The 24310-nt window shown below is 46.0% G+C and overlaps 1 protein-coding gene across 2 annotated transcripts; it reads left to right on the forward strand.

Annotated features, from left to right (window-relative positions):
* Positions 1–1334: 1334 nt before the first annotated feature.
* On the forward strand, positions 1335–20058 carry LOC122375261 (RING-box protein 1). Of its 2 annotated transcripts, none has more exons than XM_043354582.1 (2): positions 1335–1517; positions 19491–20058. In XM_043354582.1, exon 2 carries the CDS (start codon positions 19518–19520, stop codon positions 19854–19856), a length of 339 nt encoding a protein of 112 aa, XP_043210517.1. In that variant the 5' UTR covers positions 1335–1517; positions 19491–19517; the 3' UTR covers positions 19857–20058. The 2 variants fall into 2 exon arrangements, with proteins under 2 accessions (XP_043210517.1, XP_043210596.1); XM_043354661.1 differs by lacking the exon at positions 1335–1517 and adding an exon at positions 1525–1740.
* The last annotated feature ends 4252 nt before the right edge of the window (positions 20059–24310 follow it).

The raw sequence follows: 24310 nt of genomic DNA on the forward strand, positions 1-24310 counted from the left end.
CGGCTAATGCGAGCCGACATACGCCGAATTGCGATTCCAGCCAAACATGGTCTCGAATAGTAGGTCACAGGTCAAAGGTCATTTGGGTCAGGGTCATGAAATTTTCAGGGTAGGTGTGAAATTGATGAACGCGAGGGTACTGAAAGTTTCGTCGCGATCGGCCGCTTTTTACGCGAGTTATTCGCGAAAAACCATGGGGGGGTCCGTTCGACCCCCCCCCCCTATACGGGCGAGGGTTAAATAGATCACCATCGATCTGGAATGATCATCTTTTCGCTTTTGCCACCTGAGTAGAAAGAGCAAGTACGTTCCTGGTACACTGCATGGCCTTACCTACGGCAGGAAGCCTCTCTACGCTTCTCGATACGCTATGCACTGCCAGAGTCCGGGTCATCTGAAATAATGCACTTGATTACATGGCTCGAGCCATCCTGTTGGTAATCGAAGACACCCACGCCTTAAGAAAGCATGTTCAGTTATAAAACAATCCCTTTCAGCCATCCGCATGCTGTATCTGGCATAAAAATCGACTTCAAAAGTTACCCACGTAACATGGACCGTCTACGGGGACCGGGAACTTCTGACCACTTGCAGGTGGCGCCACTGCGCCCCCATGCGGGAACAACTGCGGCGCGGCAGTCGTCCGTCTAGGTTACTATAGAGGTCAATGATTTTGTAATGCTAGCCAAGTGCTAGCGAGAGCTATACTCAAGGCCCTAAATACAAGGTTGCACGGACTTATTTCTACTAAACCTACCAGAATATAGTTTCACGGTTGATAATTTAAATAATTATTCAATCAAAATTTCTTTATTATTATCTCGTAATCATTTATAAGCAATTTCATAAATCAACTTTCAATTTGCTTGCCTTTTACTAGCAAAATAACTTTTCTAGTATTGGGTCAACATAGTGGTGTAGCAGTAGGAACCACATCTGGCAAAACCCCAATGCCTACATACAGCAGAAAAGCAGCCACCAGGTGTCGCCACAGTCGCCACTTGGTCGCCACACAGATGTCGCGCGCGTCGCCAACCGCCACACTACCGATATCCATAAGGACGCATATGTACGGATATGTATAGGAAAGTCGCCCTTAAGGATTACGCTTACATCCTTTGCTTATGAGGTCGGTGGTTGGAAATTGGGAGGGGCTCAGCTATTTTCGACCACGGATATGCCTTTATCACATGATGAGGAACATGCTGATAAGCGTTTTATGTGTCATAACAGCACAAAAGTATTTTTAATCATTTTTCAAAAATAGCCGTTCCGCCGTATCCTTCCGTGCAAAGTGCCGTCGGTCATCCCCGACGTGACGTCACGTAGGGAATTTGCCAGATTTTCCTACTAGACTTCGACACCCCCTGGCTATACTGCCGATACTGCCTTGATGTTGTGTGCTAGCTTCACTGAACTCTAGCTAGCTTATACTGATACGGCCAGATACGGCTTGCTGGTTGAGGGGGCTGAGGCAAGGCCCTATATACCTAACCCAAGGAGGGCGCTAACCCAAGGTGAGTAAATATCTGAGTTATTCGAATTATTCATTGGATTATCGGAGGGCTCCATTTTGTTTCTGTAACGCAGGGCCATATATACCTGGAACCATGGCCGTATATCAGGGCCTCGGCTAACATGTTAACTACTGGGGCAAATGCCCCAGTAGAGTCAAGAAATGCCCCAGTAGTGGTCAGGTTTTGCCCAACCTCCACAAAATAAGAATATCTCAATATTAACGTAAGTACGCACATTTTTTCACTCGGTAGCGGTTGAAGACCTTTGTGGCAAGAAACCAGGGGCGGCAGAAGGGGGGTGCATGGTGTGCAGCTGCACCCTCAAATTCCAACCAAAAACATAGACGTGCATTTACAAACATATCTTTTGGACCCCCCATAACCCTCGCTCGTATGGGGGGGGGTGACCTTTAACCTGTGACCTACTTTTTGAGATCATGTTTGCCCGGAATCGCGATTCGGCGTATGTCGGCTCGCATTAGCTGCGCGTTGGCAGTCTTTTCGTGGTTTCAAGCGTTCAAACATGGGATTTGATCTTGCTCCCATGCCTTAGGGTGGATGTTAAGGTCACCGGAAGGTCAGGTCAGGTCATTGTCCTTTGATGACCTCGTTCACTTTTTCGAGTTTTACATGTTTCTGGGCTAGTTTGTGGAGCTGAATTCGATTTTAGCAACCATTTGAACATTTACGATGTAGTTTTGGTGCCTTCGTAACATGTTACGAAACTGTCAGAGGCGGTTGCCACCTACTACGAACACCCGGCAAAACCCTTTCTGGTTGACCTGACCTGACCCGACCTGGTCTAAATGCATGAAGACACCATCTGTGATCATAAATAACATTATATTCGTGATCAGCACCCCGAAAAACATAGCAGCCACCCTTTACGACGTTCTAACAGGTCCCGATTTTCCTGACCTTTGGGTCATTGACCTGACCTGGAAGGTCAACGGATGGCCTAGGACCTTAAAATTGGGTATCATCGGCTTCCTCTCGTCACGCGTAACACGTTTGTTGTTCCCGCAAAGCTCTAGGTCGATTAGGGGCGAAACGGCAGGGGGGGGGGTCCAACGGACCCCCCCTTTACGTTCGCGGCTGGAAAAACACCAATACGGGCGAGGGATAATCCATAAGCTGCCCTTTGTTCGAAAGAGCGTAAAAAATAATGACGAAAAAACTCCGGTCACTTTTTGGTCAGGTCAAAGGTCAGGTCATTAGGTTCATTGAAGGCCAAATTTCGCCAATTTTCAGGTCGAATATCGACAATTTGCAAGATGCCGACGCATAACTCGGGAACCAATAGAGCTACAGCGCCGCGGAAAAGCGCATTTGGTAGCCATATTAGCGTTCTTTCTGGATATTTCCCTCAGATTTCACCTAACGTCAACGGTTTTGCTTGCAGGGGGCAAAAACTGCCAAAATAGACGGTTTTTCGAGAAGTTTTTCTGCAATAACTTTTGACTCAAGCCTTGCCAGCACGAGCTATCTTTTACCGACATCGTGTTCCTCTTGTCAAGACGCATCGAATGAAGTATAATATTACCTTGAAAGGTCAACTTGAAAATTTGAACTCTGGTCAAGGTCATGTTCTGACCGGAAATTGTCATTTTGCATCTCAGTGGATCCGTATCGTCGAGCTGGAAACATATAAGGCGTTTTCATCGCTCTAGCATGCCTCTTTCAAAAGATATTCGCGAAAAACTGTTAGATACCATAGGTGACCTGAGATGACCTCAGGGGCATAAACAGAGGCCACTGGTGCCATTTTCGTGTTCAGTGTGTCAAAGTTACTTGTAATTTAGTGTTTAAGAGTGTTTGTAATGACTTTCGTCCAAAAGAGGCGGCTTTGAATTTTCTCCCATTGACTTATAATAGGGAGGTCGCAAAATTGACCTGACCTTAGGTTACTGATATTAAAATTCCGAGATGTTTGTACAAACTGTTGCCCTTATTAATCGCTGAAAGTTTCAAAGCGATCAGTCACTCGGTGTGCCTATAGCATACATTAAAACATTTTATGAAGTGAGGTCACTTGAAGTGACCTGGTGACCTGACCTTGAATGACCTTGGTCTGAAATTTTCACATGTGTAGCATTGATGTATGATATTGATAAGGTGTGCCAAAAACGGCGACGGCCTTTTTTAGATATTCGCGAAAAACCGGAGGGGGGTGTTCAATCCCCCCCCCCCCCACACCGCAGCAGGGCGCACTTTGACCATTTGCCCCAGTAGTCGAAATTCCTTAGCCGAGGCCCTGCCGTATATAGGCCTGGAATCCTGGAACATCTCTGGCAACTTTGGTTGAGTTTACAGGTATTTCTTTTTGAAAATGTATCTGTCGTAGGCATCGGGTGAAATCCGGCATTTAATGAAATGCCTAGGCATTACGTGGAATGCCGGCAAAGACTGAAATCTTCGTAGAAATACGCGCGTTACGGTGAATGCCTGAAAATTTTAGGCATGTCATGGAGTGCCACCTGGCAAGGCCTGGCAGTCGCTGAAATATGATCGAAATAAGCCGAGTACAATCATTGCCTGGTCATTACATGAAATGCCCAAGTGACGACCGGCACTTTCTGGAACGGTTACCGCAGATGTGCGAACTGTTTGGTGCTGGCTAGGTACCAAACCTAACAAACACCTCCTAACCCCACCCAACTCTAATCTAGCCCAACTTTGAGACCAGTTTTGGGCCTAAAATGTGCATTTTGCTGTTGTGATCTGTATTTTCTATGCCAATGGTTAAATAAAGCATTGAAGCATTATACCTAGTAGACACTTTGGTCACAGTTAAAATAATCATGTTGATGTGACAGCTTTTTTTGTCATTGGCATGAAGTATAAATTCGCCAGTATCTCCAGCAATAATAATGGTAAAGATGAGAAAGACCCAGATAAAGAAAGAAACAGCAAAGGCTTAGATACTGAGGATGGGGGATGAGCATTGAGCTGCTCTATCTCAGGGTAATTGGAGCATCAATGGGAAGTGAAAAAGACAATTGACTGGGAGGGACATCAGCAGTGTGGCAAGTGGTCCCACAGCCACCAGCAGACAAAGTGTGATGTAGAACAGGTAGCCTGTGGCTTAGGACATCTGTGACTGTTACTTGATCTTGAAGTCAGAGGTTAAAGTAGCAATTTTGCTGCTTGTAGCTCTGTAATGTAAGTTTAGACCCCGAGCGTGCAACTTTATTTTAATACTTCAATGATTCATAGTTTTGCTGTAAAATGTGAGTTTTTGTCCAGCAAAGCCTTTAATTTTATTTAAAACATGTAAGTTTATCACACAAGCCCCTTCTGAGGGCTCTTATGGCAGATATTAGGTGATTTTAATGTAGTGATCATAGTCATCCCAACCTCTGGGTGAGAATGATCAATTTTGTTGTAAAAAATAAAATATTTATGATAAATTTCAAGACATTTACTGTACTCAGATAGAGAATTGTCCAATTGGTATGATGAAACAGTTTCCCAGAATGAAATCTCAAGTGATATAGAAGATATTGTACCATTTTGGTTAAAAATGATACAAAGTCACCCCGGTTTACGGTATGATGTCTGCTCTTTTAATGCCAAAATAACCTAGTCCAAATACTGGTTAACCACTATTGTATTTGGATGTAGTTATTTTTATTTGGTGTGATCATAGGATTTTTCTTGAAATACGTGTGTAACCAATCTTATTATAAAAAAACAACACGTTCCCATTGCCTTCCCCATTTATATCAAATAGGTATATGACAAGCGGCTGCGCCACTTGCTTCGCGGCATAGCCATTAAATGAGGCAGCAGCCAATTTGCTTTCGAATGGTGTTTGATTTGAATTGATGTGTCATCTGGAAGCAGAGATATGGACGGAAACGTGCAGAAGAAAATTTGGAACATAACTATTCTGAGGGCTTAGTTGTATGAAATTTGGGTCATACGGGGTCAAGTCAGGTCAAGGTGGTCATCCCTGGTCACACTGGGTCAGGCCAGGTCGTATAGGTCACCTCGTCTCATTGGATCGGCCTGACCATACTTTTACTACCACTACCCCTACCACTAGTCACTACCCCTACCACTACCCCTACCACTAGTCACTACCCCTACCACTACCCTTACCACTAGTCACTACCCCTACCACTACCCCTACCACTAGTCACTACCTCTACCACTACCCCTACCACTACCCCTACTACTATCCATACCACTACCCCTACCACTACCACTACCACTACCCCTACCACAACCCCCTACTACTACCCCTAACACTACCCCCTATCTATCACGGGGGGAGGTTTGATCACTCGTTGTCATTTTTAGCACATGCCATTTTTGGCAACCATGTGCCAAAAATGACAACGCTATCAGCTATTTTTGGCAACGATGAAGCTGATTTCACTCCTCGGCGAGGAAATCACGATTTTGGAAATACAAGCACTGATTTTGGAAAAGAACTGCTGCCACCTGGTGCAAGAAGAATAAACCAGCTTTAATATGGCCATTGTTTGTATGATAGTTCAACGTTGACATATACCCTTTTTTGTGGCCTGAAGTTGGAACTTCAATATGCAGCATCCGAAAATGATCAGTATTGATCGAAAACATAATTTTGATGAAAAAAGAATATGTTAAGTTGAAAGAGGAGGCGATTTCATCCAGATGCGGTGGTTTACTTCTTGAAATTATTTTTGTTTATGACGACCGCCATGTAATGACGGATGATGCGCGGCCGTCAATTAGCAAAAATTATTTCAAGAAGTAAACCACCGCATCTGGATAAAATCATGATAAAATGACCTCCTCTGTCAACTTAACCCGCGCCGGGCCGGGCGCGGGTTAAGTTGCCCGCGAGGGGTGTTTGAACACCCCTCCCCCTGCGGTTTTTCGCAGATATCTCAAAAACGGCGTCGCGGAGCGCCGCCGCCGTTTTTGGCTCACCTGTTCGTGCATCTTTTCCGCACATGTTGTGAAAATTTCAGACCTAGGTCGCCTTAGGTCAGGTCACCAGGTCACGCCAAGTGATCTCACATCAGAAAAAATAAGAATGCTCGTCATAGCTACACCGATTGATAGATTGCCTTGAAACTTTCAGCGATTGATAAGAGCAACATTATCTATAAAATGTAATATCTCGGAATTTTGATATCGGTGACCTAATGTCAGGTCAATTTTGCGGTTTCTCCGTTATAGGTAAGTCAATGGGAGAAAATTGAAAAGCGTCTGTTTTGCACGAACGCCATTCTAGACACTCTCAAACATCGAGATGTAGGTAAGATTGACACTCTGAACCGGAAAATGGCAACTGTGACCCCTCGTTATGTCCCCGAGGTCATCTCAGGTCACGAACAGGATCTAACAGTTTTTCGCTAATAACTTCTGATAGAGGCGTGCTAGAGCGCTGATAACTCCTTAGATGTGTTCGGCTCGACGTTGCGGATCGACTGATATGCAACATGACCTTTTCCGGTCAGGTCATGACCTTGACCTGAGATCAAATTTTCAAGTTGACCTTTCAAGGTCAACTTATAGTTCATTCGACGCGTCTGGACGAGAGGAACACGATGCTGGCAAAAGTAATGTCATGGCTCTTTTGAGTCAAAAGCTATTGCCGAAAAACGCTTTTCGTAAAAACGGCTATTTTTGGAGTTTTTGCCCTCTGGAGGCTAAACCGTTGACCTGAGGTCAAATCTGAGAACATAATTCAGAAAGGTATGTAAAAGGGCTATCGAATGCGCTTTTCCGCGGCGCTGTAGCTCTATCGGTTCCCGAGATAGCCGTCGGCAGTTTCCAAAATGTTGAAATAGTCAACATTCTACCTTTGGTAACCTCTGGTGACCTGACCTTTGACCTGACCCAAAAAATGACCGAAGTATTTTGGACGTTCTTTCGATTGCCGCTTACCGCGTGTCGCTACGTGACCCAGGAGCCGAGTTAGAAGGGGGGGGGGGGGGGTGTTCAGACACCCCCGGCCCGGCGCGGAATCTCAGAGCACCGGCCCGGCGCGGGTTTACATATTTTTTTTTCATCAACATCATGTTTTTGATCAATATCGATCATTTTCGGACACTTCAATTTTAAGTTCCAACTTCAGGCCGCAAAACAAAATACCATACAAACAACGGGCATATTAGGTAAAGCTGGCTTCTTCTTGCACCAGGTGGCAGCACTTCTTTTCGAAAATCAGTGCTTTTCTTTCCAAAATCGTGATTTCCTCGCTGAGGAGTGAAATTGGCTTCATCGTTTTTAAAAATAGCAGAATCGTTGCCATTTTTGGCACGTGTGACAAAAATAGCACGTGCTTGACAACGATTGACCAAACCTCCCCCGACTGCTATGGAGCCAAGATTATCACGCTTGATATCATTAGGGTAGGGACAATATGGAGGCTTGGTAATTGGCTACACTTCGAGCCTTCGTTTTGCTCGCTGACGGTGGTGTCATTCACAGCAAACACTGCTTAGTGGGGCTCACTGGCCCACAGCTCAGCCGGCAGCCACCCATATGATCCAGCCTTTTTAGCATTACCAAAAAGTGTAACAGATGTTAGTGGATTGTGGTGCATGATTCACTCCTTGACTCTGACTGGACATGTCCGCCTGCCTCCAGCCTTGATCACAGTATCCTGTTTGCATGCTCTCGCTGCTGCTTCAGTGATAGGTATTGCATCTTGTATACTCAGAACAAGGGTCGCTCTTAGTGTCATCTGGATGTTTATAAGATTTCCCAGCAATCCTGGCCTCTGGCATGCCAAGGTTATGGATACAGGAAACAGGGAATTGGTGTTGGGCATAGCAAAGCAGCTCAAGGGCTCCCTGACCACATCCTAGTCCGAAAAGATCACAGTATATTCAAAGAACAAAGCTAAAACAGAGGAGAGCGACTCTTGCTCGGTCGTCTCAGTCAGGGTACAAGGAAACCAGGTTCAACCCGTCTCAGCCTGTTCAGCCCAAGGTCAGATCCGGAGTGGGGAGGTGGATACCTACTCATGCCACAGCCCCCTCTGTAGACTCCAATCAAGCACATCTTGAGACTGGAGCAGGATCAGCCCTTCCTGCTTCCAACACTGTGACCCCCAGGGATGAGGTCAAAATTGATCTGATGGTTCAGAGTCAAACTGGCTTGCTTGACAAACAATGCGTATCACCTAGATACTGATCATAAAGGTATGCGAAAAAGGAGGCACGTAACGCCGCGAAACTTGGTAAATCCCAAAACGCATCGAATGGTGCATCCTGTTTCCAAACTTATCCTAGGACACGTAAGATCCCTTGTCAAGCCTCCTTGCCTCTAAATCAAAATTTGCAGTCTAACCAACCCTAAAGCTGGTTTCCTACAAGTCGCGTATTTCTTAGGTATGAGTAGCAGTGCCAACTATTCTCATGTTTCATACTTTCAAATTTGCGGTCTTATGTCTGGTCAGCTTCAGGGCTTCACCATCATATGGCCATGGAAGAAAAGTGGGAATGTCTTCTGCTCTGACAAGCGCGCCAAAACTGCAAGATAATTTCAGAATCATGACATCACCACCTGATCCATATGCAACGGGCAGAGTGCAGCTAATGGAATGGCTAGCCGTCAGTGGTCATGTCATCAGTGGTCACTCAAAAGGTCATGCTAGGTCATGGAAGGTCACCACTCACCAGCCGATTGATGGATATTGGATGAGTACAGGGACCCGCAGTTGCTACTGTACACATATATTACCAATTTAGAATTGTGCTATTATTTGCGAAGTGCTGGCCATTGGAGAAAGGAAATGTAGTGCAAAGTATGGAGGAATAACACATGTTTGCTCCTAGGACGTATGTTTGTGTAATTCCTCTTACCGCAACAGATATTCTTCCAAAACTACAACCGTGCTATTTTTATGTGCCGGTTGCCTCCCCAGAGCCCGTCCTTGGTATCGCCAAGGGCGGATCCAGGGGGGGGGGGGGCATAGGGGCCATGGTCCCCCCGCCCCTTTGGCTCTGAAAGGGGGGCCAACATATCTTTTGCCCCCCCCTTTCATCCGTGCTGTTTCTCACAGCCGGCTAATTTTTCAGAATTATTTTCACCATTTCCATCGACGCTAAGGCTGAACATTAACTTTTTTTGTTATTTATATGAACAGGGACTTACGCACGAACATTTTTTTTTTGGCGTGCTGGCAACCAGCTTATGCAGCACACTGCACAGACAGCTTGATTTTCGACTATGCCCGTTTGGCTGTAACTGCAAGGCGCCGAGGTTGGCCGCCGAATTCCATTTGTCTATGTCCTGCTGGAAGGTAGCCCAAAGATCCTCGCTCAGGATTAAGGTCCGGATGGTAGCCGGTTATTTCTTCAGAACTCCGGCAGGCTCGATTGACACAACCACCTGGACCGTCCGTCGAGGCCATGCGTCGACTCAGAACTGAGCCGCTGGTAGCTATTGGACCGTGCAATCTTTCCCAATTTTTTTTTTCTCCAAAATCTTTATCCCTTAGGGGTAGAAACGATTAGAAACCGGATAAGTGTTGCCCTAGGTGGAGGAAAAAACTTTTGCCGGACCCTGCATAAAACCACTTTGCAGTTTCCCTTCAATCGGCTTTGATCCAGCCATAGACCTCTGTAAACAGAGGTCTATGATCCAGCGGAAATAGTCACGCATTAACCTCTCTCCTTAACCCGCGCCAGGCCGGTCCTCGGTGCCAACCGCTCCGGGCCGGTTGGTGTCTGAACACCCCCTCTCCTTCTAACTCGGCTCCTGGGCCACGTAGCGACACGCGGCAAGCGGCATTCGAAAGACCTTCGAAAATCAAGACGAAAGCAGTCATTTTTTAAGTCTGGTCAAAGGTCTGGTCACCAAAAAGAAAAATATTACCTATGTATGTATGTTAACACATTTCGAAACTCCGGCGCATAACTCAAGAACCAATAGAGCTGCTGCAGCGCCGCAGAGAAACGCATTCGATAGCCCTTTCAACGCTTTTTCTAAAGACAGTGCTCAGATTTGACCTCAGGTCAACGGTTTAGCCACCGGCCCGCCAGAGGCAAACATTGAAAATAGCTGCTTTTACGAACAATGTTTTTTTAATCACTTTTGACTCAAGGAACGTCGAGATCTCTCGTCGAGATGGCTCGAATGAACTATAATTTGGACTTATAAAAGGTATTTTGAAAATTTGACCTTGGGTCAAGGTAGTGACCTGATCGGAAAAGGTCATTTTGCATATCAGTAGATCCGTATTGTCGACCTGAACACATCGAGTGTGTTTTCATTCCTCTAGCATGTCTCCATAAAAAGTTATTGTCAAAAACTGCTGGGGGCCTTTGATGACCTAAGATGACCCCAGGGAAATGGAGGGGTCATGGTTGCAATTTTTCGATTTAGCTGTCTATTTTAACTGTAACCCGATCCGATGTTTGAGTGTTTGGAATGACGTTCGTCCAAAAGAGCCGCCTTTGGATTTTCTCCTATTTACTCAAAAAGGAGAGGGTGCAAAATTGACCTGACCGTAAGTCCCGATATCAAAACTCCGAGATAAACATTTTATAGGTACGTACTGCTACTCGTACCAGCCGCTGAAAGTTTCAAGGCAATCATTCAGTCGGTGTAGCTATGACGAACATTCAAGTTTTTCTGAGGTGAGGTTTCTTAAAGTGACGTAGTGACTGGACCTTTAGCGACCTGGGTCTGAAATGTTCATGACATATGCGGAAAAAATGCATTGACAGGTGTGCCAAATACGGCCGCCGTTTTTTAGATATCCGCAAAAGACCGCAATGGGCTGTCCACCTCCCCAGCCCCGGCGTGGGTTAAAAAAGGCGGTACTTGATGTTCGGTTGGGCAGAGCCTAGGTTGATGTCACAGATTGGTGTTTGCACGGGCGCAGCCAGGTTGGTCCTCACTCCCCCCCCCCCCCCGGCCTTGATGGTCAGTGATACGTGATTTTTTTTTAAAGAAATTTATTTTTGGCAGCTTTAAAAAATAAAGTGGCCAAAATCCGGGGAGAAAATAGGATTTGGGGGCAGGTAAGGTTCCGCGGGCCCTATCCTAGCGAAAAACCTAATGGGCACTTGCCCCTTTCAGCTGACCCTGGATCCGCCCTTGGGTATTGCCTATAGCTTCCGTTCCCGCTACGTGAATGAAAGTCACGAGACTACTACACGTTTGCGCTGAGTACTACACCTTTTTGCAATTGAATTCAACCATTCGCCATAACTATTTGAGGAGCCATTTCGACAATCGGCATTGAGCACAACTATTCCGGCGTTGTGTGTTTCATTTCAGCCATTCAGCAAAACAGATTGAACACTGAAATGAGCGATCTGCAAAACAGTTTGACACTTCGCCAGGCTTCGGCACTGAGCGAGCCAGCTCGGCATATGACGAATAGTTTCGACCATTGACGATTTGTTTTTCACAGTGTTGAACTATTCGCTCAATGTCGAGTTGTAAAGGAAGACCGCCGAATAGTTTTGCACAATGGTGATTCTTTGTGACCAACCGCCCATTTCTAGCGCCACCTATATGGCGAATGTGTACAAACGTTTTGTCCAATGGTCAAAAGCTAACGCAAAAAGGTGTAATACACCTAGCCCGAGGGCCGGTCCGTAGCGGGGAGGGGTAGAACGCCAGAGCTCCGGCGCAGTGGAGGTGGTGGTGGCCCGTATCATAAAGAGGCAACCGTAAGCAGAACTACAATTGCCGCAGTATGAGATTATGATGAAGTTTTCTTTAAATGTATTGATTGACAAGAAAGTGCAATGCTTATCCGATATAATAAAACGGTGTCCAAGGCCTTGGAAGAACTGTAAAACACATTCAGGAACGTATAAATTTCTGATACAGGTCATGACCTTTCACCTTGCCTCCGGGGAGGACCGCTCAGGAATCCACATACCGAACGAATCGAGGCCTCGCAGCGCGGCGGCAGACGAGGTGGATAAACCATCGCCAGATTTTTCGGTTACTTATGTTTCCAGAAGAAGGGGGGTGGAGGGTGAGGGCTGTTTTCAACCCACTCACCAATCCTTTCCTTATTAAGTTACAGCTTACCGAAAAAATGCAACACAATGGTGGCCGTCACGAGATTTATCGAATAGTGCCTCAGCCACACCGGTTTTGAGTAAACCTTAAGCATTGGAATTCAGGCCAGTGATCCTGAAGCATTATTTTATTTTTGTCGTGCATAAGCTGGGATTACGGGCCAAGTTAATTGCGAAGAAACGGTTTTAGTTTCAGAACATTTCTGAGGCTAGTCGCGTCAAATAGTATACGTTTGTTGCAAAATGTCAAATAGAATGTTGACGTGCTATCCAGATGATGGAATTTATATGACATAAGAAGTCAAAAAGTGGCGTCGTTAGTCATCCTGCATACCTATAAATCGATTTGTCACCTCGGTTCGAGCTCAATAGTTCTTTTCGCGGATGATCGATTTCGTTTTTTTTTTGGGGGGGGGGGCGGACAGTTTAGGAGCCAGCAACCACCCTCCCCAGTCCCCCCAACAACAATTGTTGACAAATACTGTGATGGCGTAAATGCCCTCAATTGTGTTACGCCTTTGGGGCTCTCAACTTTGATTTGTTAAAGTTATTTGTCTATTCATTATAAAAGCTGTCAAATTTGCAGTATCATTAAACTGTTGTTGAGTTTGTATTTCACACTTCTCTAAAATGAACATTTTTATCACTGGCTTCTTTTATGAATGGATGGTCGCATGAATGAACGAATAAATAGCTCTACATCACTTGAGTATCAGATGAAATCAATCTTAAAATTTGATATACTTGTCTGCAGCGAAAAGGTTTAAAAACCAGTGCAAGTTAGTGCAGTTTCTAATAAGTTAGTGCAGTTATACGCCGTTTTTATTAAGTGTCTCATGGCTCCTCAAACTTGAGCCGCTTCTCTCACGATCCATTTTATGTGATGCTTTCATTGTTCAAGAAGTTATAGTATTCGAGCTCGTTGGTCTTAAAAACTGCTATCGAAGTAAATTAAAGTGCTTCGGGCTTCGGCACTTAAAAATCAATCGATATTTAACCCTCACCCATTAAGGCATTTTTTCAGCGTCTTACATGTAGCGGAGGGGCGTAGAAACCCTCAGCCGTTCGGCCCTTGATAAAAGAGCCAGACCCGCTTCGCTGAAAAAGCAAAAAAAAAAAAGTAGCGTGCTGCTCGTGACGAGAGAAATCCGATGATTTTAGGGTCCTGGTCATCGCTGACTAGAGAAAGCCAATTATTTTTATGTCCTGGTCAATATTGAGATCCTAGGTCATTGGTTGACCTCCCAGATCAGGTTAATAACCCAAAAGCACGGAAAATTGGGTCCTGCTAGAATTTCTACAAGTGAAGTTTGCTGGGACTTGACTTGCTTTTGACTCTGAATTTGCACTTGCTTTGATCAAAGATGATGTATCAAAGCATTTGGGGTAGGACGGGTCACGCCAGATCACCCATTAGGCGTTCCGCGGGCTATCCATAGGATGTTAACCAGCACTTACAGCCTTGCAACATGTTGCATAGGCACTATAACTGACACCTAAGTATGCCTAGTTTTCAAATGCTAAAATGGGTGCTAAATTTCAAACCAATACTTCCTAAAAGCCACAGTAAAAAGGTGTAAATTTAAGGAAGTTAACCGAGATCATTTCAAGTAAATGACCTTAACCTGAGTTTCACGTGACCTTGGCACCCAAAGCAATCAATGAGACAAACATTAGATAGTATATTTCACATGTTGTCACGTTCCTAATCACGAAACGACTATGGAAACACACAGAAGATGTGGGCTGACTTTCAATTGCTATTCTGGCCTGACATGATCTTGAGAAAAATAATCACAGGTCAAAGGTAATGTGGTTCAGGGATTTACAATTCTCGGAGAAGATGCAAAAAATTATAAGGGCTATTTAAAGGGACCCTCCCACCTTAACATTAGATTTGAGTTGAGATAGCCAAAATGGGGTCCCTGGCTCACAATTACCGGTTTCGGCACTCACAACATCGAGAAATGCCTTAAATCGGAAATATTGAATTTCAAAATTGCAGCATTTTGATTCAGAGGGGCTAATGCTTAGGAATACCCCTCTGAATGTGTGACGTCAGCGCAGATATCTAACGATTTTTAAATGTTTGACTAAAACGTTTTGTAGCACGCGGTGGTATATGCTATTTGCGCGCAACATCTGCCGCAAACGCCGCACTTCTAAAATAAAGTCGCTAGAAACAGCGGAGATCCCAAAAAAGTAAACAAAAGTAAAAGTCTAATAACTTGAAAACCGGTGAATATTTTTCGGTGAAATTTGGTAGATATTCGTTTTCGATCTTTCTGAACCGAGCGACATCACTTCCATGCCAATTCATTAACTTTTGTGAAGGTGGGAGGGTCCCTTTAACCCTCGCCGGCCGAGGGGAGGGGCGGGTGCCGCCCCCCCCCATAGGGTTTTTTTTCACGATAGCTCCGAACACGCTGGCGATAGAGAGCTGAAACTTGGCATACCTGACCTTTGATTCAAGCCGGATCTTTTGACACCAACCGCATTTTTGGGTCAGGTCAGGTCACTGACCTATGACGTCATAAGTGAACCTCTGCACGGTCTTCAGATGTCGCAGCTTCACAACGCCCTCACTGCCAGAGGAGATGTCACAGGGAAATGAAACTTGCAGGATCTAGTATCCATTATGAGTCTCACAACTTGTATATCTCGGATTTTTCCTAAAGGTCATATGATGTCAGGTCATTTTCGTGACCCAGTGTTCTAAAATTGGATTTTGGTTGGGTGTGCCGATGAAGAAAAAAAAAATCCTAGGATGAGAAAAAAGGAAATAAATAACCGAAGTATATTTGCAAAATGGTGTAATGCCAATTTGTATGCCAACTGCTAAACCAGGATTTCATGTCAGAATCTTGACAGGGTGTGAAACAAAAGGATGTGGGTGCATCAACTGTCAAGTGACATGTAAACTGGCTGTTTGGAATACATGAAACTTTTTTTCGGAGATGAAGTAAAGTCTGTCATTCATATTTTAGGGATGAAAGTATTTTCCCCATTAGGTGTGATTTGCCACCAAAAAGTCTGAAAAATGGAACACTGTCGTGACCTCACCATTATAAGTCAATGGGGAAAAAATGAAAACTGCTATTCTGGCGCCGGGAACGATCTCCAACTATCTCAAGCACACAGAATCGTGATTTCATGCACTCCTTGCAAGGTTAGATGCGTCACTTTTGCAATGTTGACCTTGCGTGACGTCATTTATGACGTCATCAAGGTCATATTAGTTTTTCGTCAATAACTCTTGATCAAATTGAGCTAGCGAGTCGGAAAAGCCACCAATGGACTCAGGAAGACCTGCCGAATCGAATGATATGCGACATGACCTCTTTCGACCAACTTCGTGACCTGGGGGTGCTGACCTGACCTTGGCCTGAGGTCAACACCCCAAGTTGACCTGACCCGAACAAAAAGTATATAATTCGACGCGCCTGAGCAAGGCGAACACGATGCTGCCAAAACGGTTCTGCGGCCGTTTTTTGCGAAGTTATTCACCAAAAACTGAACCGTACCTTGGGGCACTTGACCTGACCTCAGAGGTCACCGGTTGACCTAAGACCTTAAAATCGGGTACCAATCTCTGCGTCTCGTAACGGCGCACACGCTCGTTTTTTCCGCGACGCGCTAGCTCCACCAGGGGCGAAACGGCGAGGGGGGGTCGTACCCGCCCCCCCCCCTCGGCCGGCGCGTATGTAGAAAACCAATAGGTCCGGCGAGGGTTAATTTTCCGGGAAGTTGTAAAATTGATTAAATTAGTGCTGCTGAAGTTCGCTTTCGAAGCGTCTCCTCCAGGCATTCTATCAAGATATCTGCGATGGTTGGGATGGGATGGGACGCATATTTTAGAAAAGAATATGATAAAACGAAAACGCAAAATCATCGAAGCCGCTCATATTATCTCACGCGAAACTTTTAACACTAGGAGTGGACTCATTCCTTTAGCGTCTGGCGCTGTTCGTCTAGTTATAGGTAGTCCCGTGCGATGAAGTCAATTTGCCTTCTGAATCATGATATGTTTGAAAATATTCCTTCTTTTTAGCATACACACAGTGATCAAGGTATTTGTTACCGAAAGCTTTGTATTTTTAATTGTGTATTTGAATATACTGTCGTTTTTATACATTCCTGATATTCAATATCAATATCAATACCTATCAATTTTATATATTCAATATCGAGGAAAGGTCATGGTTATATATTTTCAAATAAAAAAGGTTTTCACTAAGTTTCGCGTCTCTATGTTGTATCTAACCGGCCAAAAATGGCTCCAAAATTAGGGTGCCCGTCGTACCCCACTTTCCCCTATCAACTTATAATTTTCAGGGAATGTGCCCACTGCCCAGTTTAGTTTTAAGAATAGTTAGAAATATATAAAAAGGACAATATATTCAAATACACAATTAAAAATACAAAGCTATCGGTAACAAATACCTTGATCACTGTGTGTATGCTAAAATGAAGGAATATTTTCAAACATATCATGATTCAAAAGGCAAATTGACTTCATCGCACGGGACTACCTATAACTAGACGAACAGCGCCAGACGCTAAAGGAATGAACCCACTCCTAGTGTTTAAAGTTTCGCGTGAGATAATATGAGCGGCTTCGATGATTTTGCGTTTTCGTTTTATCATATTCTTTTCTAAAATATGCGTCCCACCCCATCCCAACCATCACAGATGGTTACACTTTTCAATGTGGAGTACGATCGCATTCGATGTGCGATGGAACCTGACGTCACTCTTGTGCTCCTTTACCCTTACATCTACCCCCTCCCCGTTTCCCCCACGTAACTTTGTCCACACCCCTTACATGGATTTTTTTTATTCAATATCGAGAAAAGGTCATGCTTATATATTTTGAAATAACTATTACAATGTACCTCGCACAAGCACTTAACTCCATCAATAATTGAAAACCTTTTTTAGGCATTTTACTTTCATTTGCCAGAAGATGAAACTTCGAGCTGATGCAACAAGTAAACTGTAGCCATTATTGCAAAACCTTGCAAAAAAAAAAAACGTCTTGCCCCGCCCCATGGGGTAAGACGGTCACATGGGTAGGGCAAGACGGCCAGCTCCTTTCACCGACCAGCACAGCTCGTAACAAATGCCCGAGATTAGCCGTATTGATACAGTCGCTCGTTGGTCTCGAGTGCTTCGAAAAGAATCAGTATACGTGATTCGTGCAGAATGCGTATGCTTGTATATAGACCATAGTTCAGAAGCCTTGTAAAGCCGTCTTTCATTTTCATTATTAGAGGTACCGAAGGAATATTGCTTATATGTCTGTGAGTATCTAAATCGAACATATTTCCACCAGAAATGCTTCTTTTTTCCTACAGCATTAGAAATGTTTTCACCATTTAAAGACCCATTGGATCCATACTTGCCCGTCTTACCCCAAACTCAATGTTAGAAGTTCAGCACGATTTTTCTCTGTGGACAATTTGATGCAGGCGGAGCAATTCCGCGGTAAATGAACACTGGTGGCATATGAGTGTACCACAAGTGATTACGAATTTTTTACTTTATTTTGCTGCACACAAGAGTTTGCACAATACACTATTGATGTTTTCAATGAAATGAGTGTTTTTGAGCAATCGAAATAAAAGATAGTTGACTGAACACAAATTCACCAGGCTTCAATGGTGTGTGTGTGTGTGTTGGGAAAGGCAATTCTGGTCCTAATTTTTCTCTCTCGTAGGGCTCTTGGTTTGGTCTGCAGAGGGGGTGCCCGTCTTACCTACCCTGACCCGGTCAGGGTAAGACGGTCAGGCTGACCGTCTTACCCCACTTTCTCCTACCTTTATCAGGGGCGGTTCCAGGGGATGGGAATTGTGAGGTCCTGTTCGTGAAGCGAGTCATTTGGGGAAAGATCACGATGCTGATGCATTATAACTATAGTCTATGGTTATTCATTCCGTAGGTATAGCAACATTATTTGTATGCATTGCAAGTTCACAAGTGAACAAGGGATGGATCATAGGCGGTTCCAGAATAAAAGAAAGGGAGGTTGATTTCACCTCCCAGCTTCGTTGCCCTGACGCCGCCTATGAATATCCTATTTAGCCATTTTACCACACGTTTGTGTAACATAATAAGACCATTGCCAACCCGTTTCGGTGACATTACCAGCAAAACACCCGATTAATCATGTATTTCAGGTACCTCCCAAATCGCTGTATTCGCATATCATTTTTCGAAATGCTTATTTTTTGTGATGCATGTCAATTTCGATTCATCCTGCGTCGATCGGCAGTTGTTGTGTCAAAATTGGTTGAAAAACATGGCCTTGGTGATAAGTTAAAAAAAACAAAAAATTGCCGTTATTACCCCCTACTGCCCCTTATGTGCGTTTTTGGGGACTATTTCGAAATGTAGATCTCGTTGAGTGGAATCGATTGCCGTACAAATTTTGAACATCGGCCGCTTAGATCTCGAGATATCAAGAGGGTCCTAGTTAGCCCCCCTTGCTACTAATAGGGGTAGCCAGGAGCCCGTCAATAAAAGGGTAACTTGTGAAATTGAGGGAAATACCATCTTATACCAAACTCACAGTTTCTTACACATCAGTAAGCAAGGGTTAATGATACCGACAAAATACCAAAAATTTTAGGTTTGAAATACCAAATACCAAGCTATCGGGTTTGGTATCGGTATGCAAAAACAAAAGTTGTTGTCCAAATGATATCTCTAGTGCCTACCGACATGCAAAGTTAAGTTTCGGCGCAATCGGCCCTTTAATTACCGAGTTACTTTGATGGACACACACTTAACATCCCTTAATCTGCACGCGGCACGTACACTTACAGTGATGGTCACCCACATGCATAGTGATTAGTGCGATATCTGGTAGAAGGGATGATACTATCTTCCGCACATCCTTAAAGTTGTCATTGCAGCCACCTTGTGCTCTGGGCTGCGATGTTGCAGCGCTGTGACTGACCGGAGCGCGGTGTTGCAGGCCCGCGGTGAGCCAGCAGACCAGACCATGGCGTCGATGGAGGTGGACACTATGGACGAAGACGCCGCCGCTCCGAGCACCTCCAAGGCTGACAAGAAGCGTTTCGAGGTGAAGAAGTGGAATGCGGTAGCGCTCTGGGCGTGGGACATAGTGGTGGACAACTGCGCCATCTGCCGCAACCACATCATGGACCACTGCATCGAGTGCCAGGCCAACCAGGCGTCGGCCACCAGCGAGGAATGCACCGTGGCGTGGGGCGTGTGCAACCACGCGTTCCACTTCCACTGCATCTCGCGCTGGCTGAAGACGCGCCAGGTGTGCCCGCTGGACAACAGGGAGTGGGAGTTCCAGAAGTATGGCCACTAGCGGCGCCGCTGAACTCGGACGCTCGGACACGGGCCACACCTGCCGCGGTCGCCCGTGTGTGTCGCCTGCCGGCCTCTCGGCCCAGCCAGACTCTTGGAAAAATCGCTCGTATACCGCTGGTAAAATTGACAGTGTGATTGCTTTTATTTCATCCTGTGGAGTTACATGCTGTAAATGTAATAAATACTTTTCGTTTGTTTTATAAAATTGTTTATTATCCGACTTGCCGGACCTTCCTTCCCGCAGTTACTATGCTAAAGGATAGTTATTATGAGTTATAGTTAGGAAGCCTGAGAAAGTCACAAAGGAAGCTACAAAGCAAGCTATAAGTAAAGTTATGGCTAGGAAAAAAGGAGATTCGGACAGCAATATGTACAAAATATCATGCAGCAAATGTGATAAGTCGTGTCTCGGAGAAACGGGGAGGAGTCTAAGAAAACGTATTACTGGCACGCAAATGATCTGAAACTATCTCAAGCATATAGAATCGTGATTTCATGCACTCCTTGCAGGGCCCGATGCTTCACATTTGCATTGTTGCCCTTGCGTGACGTCATTTGTGACGTCACAAGGGTCATAAATTTTTCTTCGATAACTCGATCAAATTGAGCTAGCGAATCGGGAAAGCCACAAATGGGCTCAGAAAGACCTGCCGAATCGAATGATATGCAACATGACCTTACTCGACCAGCTTCGTGACCGGAGAGCTCTGGCCTGACCTTGTCACGAGGTCAATGCCTTAAATTCACCTCACCCGAACAAAAAGTATATCAATCGATGCGCCTGAGCTAGGTAGCTAGGGCACCAGGGTGGATTCAGACTTTCGGTTTGAGGGTGGAGGACTCATGGCCAGCCCGATCCCCGGCAGTCAAAAGTGCCGGGGGGGGGGGGGGGGAGGAAGGTCCATGATGATATCATAGGACATGCCTATAACTTACAGGTAGGTATATACGTATGTATTGATATCAGCACTCAGCAGTGTGCCAGGTGCCTCCTGATATGTTGGTGATTTTATCGATTCATCAAGTTGAGGATGAGTATACCTCCTGAGGGCTTACACCATTTATTCTACGGGAGCCCTCGGCGGCTCCTTTGGGTCCTTCCAGTTGACTAGCATGCATATTGACTCCACACGTGGCTTTACTCCTGAGTTATTTAACTGCAGCTACAATTGGTCTCTGAGGAGTCCCACATGTCTATTTTTGGAAGAAAACATTTCACTGATTTTTTGCATGATAGCTAGGTATATACTTTGTTAAAGGTATCCTCAAATCGTCAACTTGATGTATGATGAGTCGATGAAAATCACTAATATCTCAGGAGGCACACTGCTGAGTGCTGATGCCAATACATACGTATATACCTATAGGCAATAGGCATGTCTTTGTGGCATCATAATAGACCTTCCTCACCCCCCCCCCCCCGCTCAGCAACTTTAACTGCCGCGAGTCCCCCACCCTCAAACAGCAAACTGGAAGTCTGGATCCACTCTGGTGCCCTAGCTAATCGCTAACTAGAATCAGCGGACACAGATGTTGCGGTTGCCGGTTTATATGTACAGGGTGTCCACGTCAAAAGTGTACCCAGACTTTTCTCCATATTTTATCTTAAAAACATCACACTCACGAACAATTGCCCTCGTTTGAGAGCCAAGGCAATGGCAAAACATTTGCTATGCTTTTCAACTGTGCTCGGCACTCTGCTGACCAGCGCGTGCCGTCTAGAGCAACTGCTCTATATGAGCCCCTTTGCGTCGGGCCACCGCCGGCAGATAGACCGTCTGGAGGTGGGTGATCGCCTGGTCAACCATGTGGGAAGGAAGGCGACGGATCTCGTCGATGATGACGTCTTTCAGCTCTTGGGTCTACCCTGGATTGCCAGCGTATGCACAAGTCCTTGAGAAAGCCCCACAAGAAGAAATCTAGAGGGCTGAGGTCGGGCGAGTGGGGAGCCCATTCCACCGCGCTTTTCAAGCTGATGTGGCGGTCAGGAAAGTGCTCCTCCAGGAATTCCAGCGACCGTTTGGCGGTGTGAGGCGTCTTGTTGAAAACATTCTTCATGGCGACGGATCCCGCGTCTCCGCTTCAGCTCTCGCCAGAATGGTTCCAGTGCCTCCGAGGCGTAGCGTTCTAGCGTTACGTTGTTGTGTTTGTCTCTCCCCTGTCGTCTTCGAAAAAGAAGGGGGCCGATAATGCCCCCTCCATGCCTCATTGCCACCCAAACCGATACTTTCTTGCTGTGCAAAGGAATGGTCTGAACTTTTTCTAGGCAATGGGATACCCAGTGCACGGGGCATTGTGGGATTTCACATGCCACGGTCCGTCTGCCGGCGGTGGCCTGACGCAAAGCGGCTCATATAGAGCAGTTGCTCTAGACGGCACGCGCTGGTCATCAGAGTGCCGAACACAGTTGAAAAGCATAGCAAATGTTTTGCCATTGCCTTGGCTCTCAAACGAGGGCAATTGTTTGTGAGTGTGATGTTTTTAAGATAAAATACGGAGAAAAGTCTGGGTACACTTTTGACGTGGACACCCGGTATATGCATAGATGTCGCACCCAACTCTGGGGCCGTGCCCCCACGGCTTTAACCCTCGCCGGCACAGGCCATTTTGAGTCCTTCGACGGCACAAGGGTTGGTACGACCTCCCCTCGCGTCTGGCCCCTGATGGAGCGCGAGCTTCGCGAAAAAACGAGCGTTTTGCCCGTCACGAGAGGAAGCCAATGCTACCTAATTTTAAGGTCCTAAGTCACCGGTTGACCTTCCAGGTCAGGTCAATGATCCAAAAAATCGGGAATATCGGGATTCGGGACCTGTTAGAAAGTCGTAAAGCGTAGATGCTAAGGGGTTTCCCGGGGTGCTGATCACGAACATCGTGTTAGTTTTGATCACAGATGATGTCGTTAAGCGTTTATACCAGGTCGGGTCAGGTCAGGTCAGGTCAACCGGTAGGGGTCGTGACGGGTATTCGTAGTACACTCGGGGGCAGATTGATGTTCTACAACTCTTTATCCACCGGGTTCCTATGGCTCAACATTGGCAGCAGCCGCCTGGTACCGGTAGACTGTGCTGCTTCACTTACTTGTCAAGCGGCACAGCCTACCCACACCGCATGACACCGGTCTGGGTCGGTGGCTGGAAGGCGATGTTGATGTGGGCCGCCTGTGACGTCAGCGCAGCGGTGAGGGCCGAGCCCGGAGGCATGGCTCGGGTCGGCGCGGCGCGGCGGCTGGCGAAAGCTGGGGAGTGAGGCGGGGTGGGAAAGTGGGAGCATGGACCTTCGCGCGGCTATGCGCGTGTAGTTAACTTTCGCGTCTTAAGGCGGAAACTATTGTACCTAACAATTGCGCCAAAGCAGTTGTTCAAATATTCTATGCCCAAGACAGCGCCTATCATCATACCTGCCATGAGCATTACGACACACTTTAACGTGGCATTGGGACAGCCGATAGAATTTATGTCACACGTGCATCGAGTTGCGGAGCTGCATTGTTTATAACAGATAAGTATTAAGGCCTTGATTGAGCTCATTGGTGTCTATTATTTCGCACAGCAATCGTCCAGAGACGTGGGAACTGCGGTTTTTGGATAGCGCGGCAGCCAACGCCCCAACTTCAAGCAAATCTTACTGTTCTTCTAATGTGTGGTCGCAGCCACCAATAGCAAACCGTTCCAACTAGGAGCAAATAAGTATCGCACCTGGGACGGTTCGAACCGGGTTTCTCCAACCGGTCACCCTACGACGCTATAGCGTTCATCCACTGAGCTACCGAGACCAGTGACTACCCCCCGCGGTCAAACGCGATCAAATGTCACAAAACTGTCATTGGCGGTCAGCGGGTGAATGTTATTTTGTTTTGTCCTACCGGGGCCTATTCTCGGTAGCTCAGTGGATGAACGCTCGTGTCGTGAATTGGCCGGTGGGAGAAGCCCGGTACGAACCCCCCTGGGTGGCTGACTTTTTAGCTCCCAAGTCCCAGTTGGAACGGTTTGCTATTGGGGGCTGCGACCACATATGTATTAGAGGAACAGTAATACCTAATCGCTTTAAATTGGGGCGTTAGCTGCCGCACTATACCCATAACCCCTAGTTCCCACGTCTCTAGACGAATGCCGTGCGAAACAATAGACACCAATCTGCTCAATCAAGGCCTTAACCCTATTCCTGGCGGGCTCCGCCGGGACAAGAAACTGGCGGGGGGGGGGGGCCGGGTCAAAGGTTGACCTCAGGTCACGTGACCTCAGGTCACGTGACCTCGAGGTCATCATGTATATCATTCGATGCGTCTTGACGAGCTGAACACAATGAGACCATCCACGCGTCTGTATCTTGTTCCTGTACGGAGTTATTGGCCAAAAACCTTTGGTGACCTTTGATGACGTCACATGACCTCACAGCTGCCCAACAGCAAAACAGACCTCAAGGTAGTGAAGGTTGATCGTATATGAAGTCATG

Source organism: Amphibalanus amphitrite, unplaced genomic scaffold, assembly GCF_019059575.1.
Source record: "Amphibalanus amphitrite isolate SeventyFive unplaced genomic scaffold, NRLGWU_Aamphi_draft 000004F_arrow, whole genome shotgun sequence".
NCBI lineage: Eukaryota > Metazoa > Arthropoda > Thecostraca > Balanomorpha > Balanidae > Amphibalanus > Amphibalanus amphitrite.

Excerpts from the sequence above, each read along its gene's own strand:
- LOC122375261 (XM_043354582.1), top strand. The coding sequence starts at position 19,518 with ATGGCGTCGATGGAGGTGGACACTATGGACGAAGACGCCGCCGCTCCG.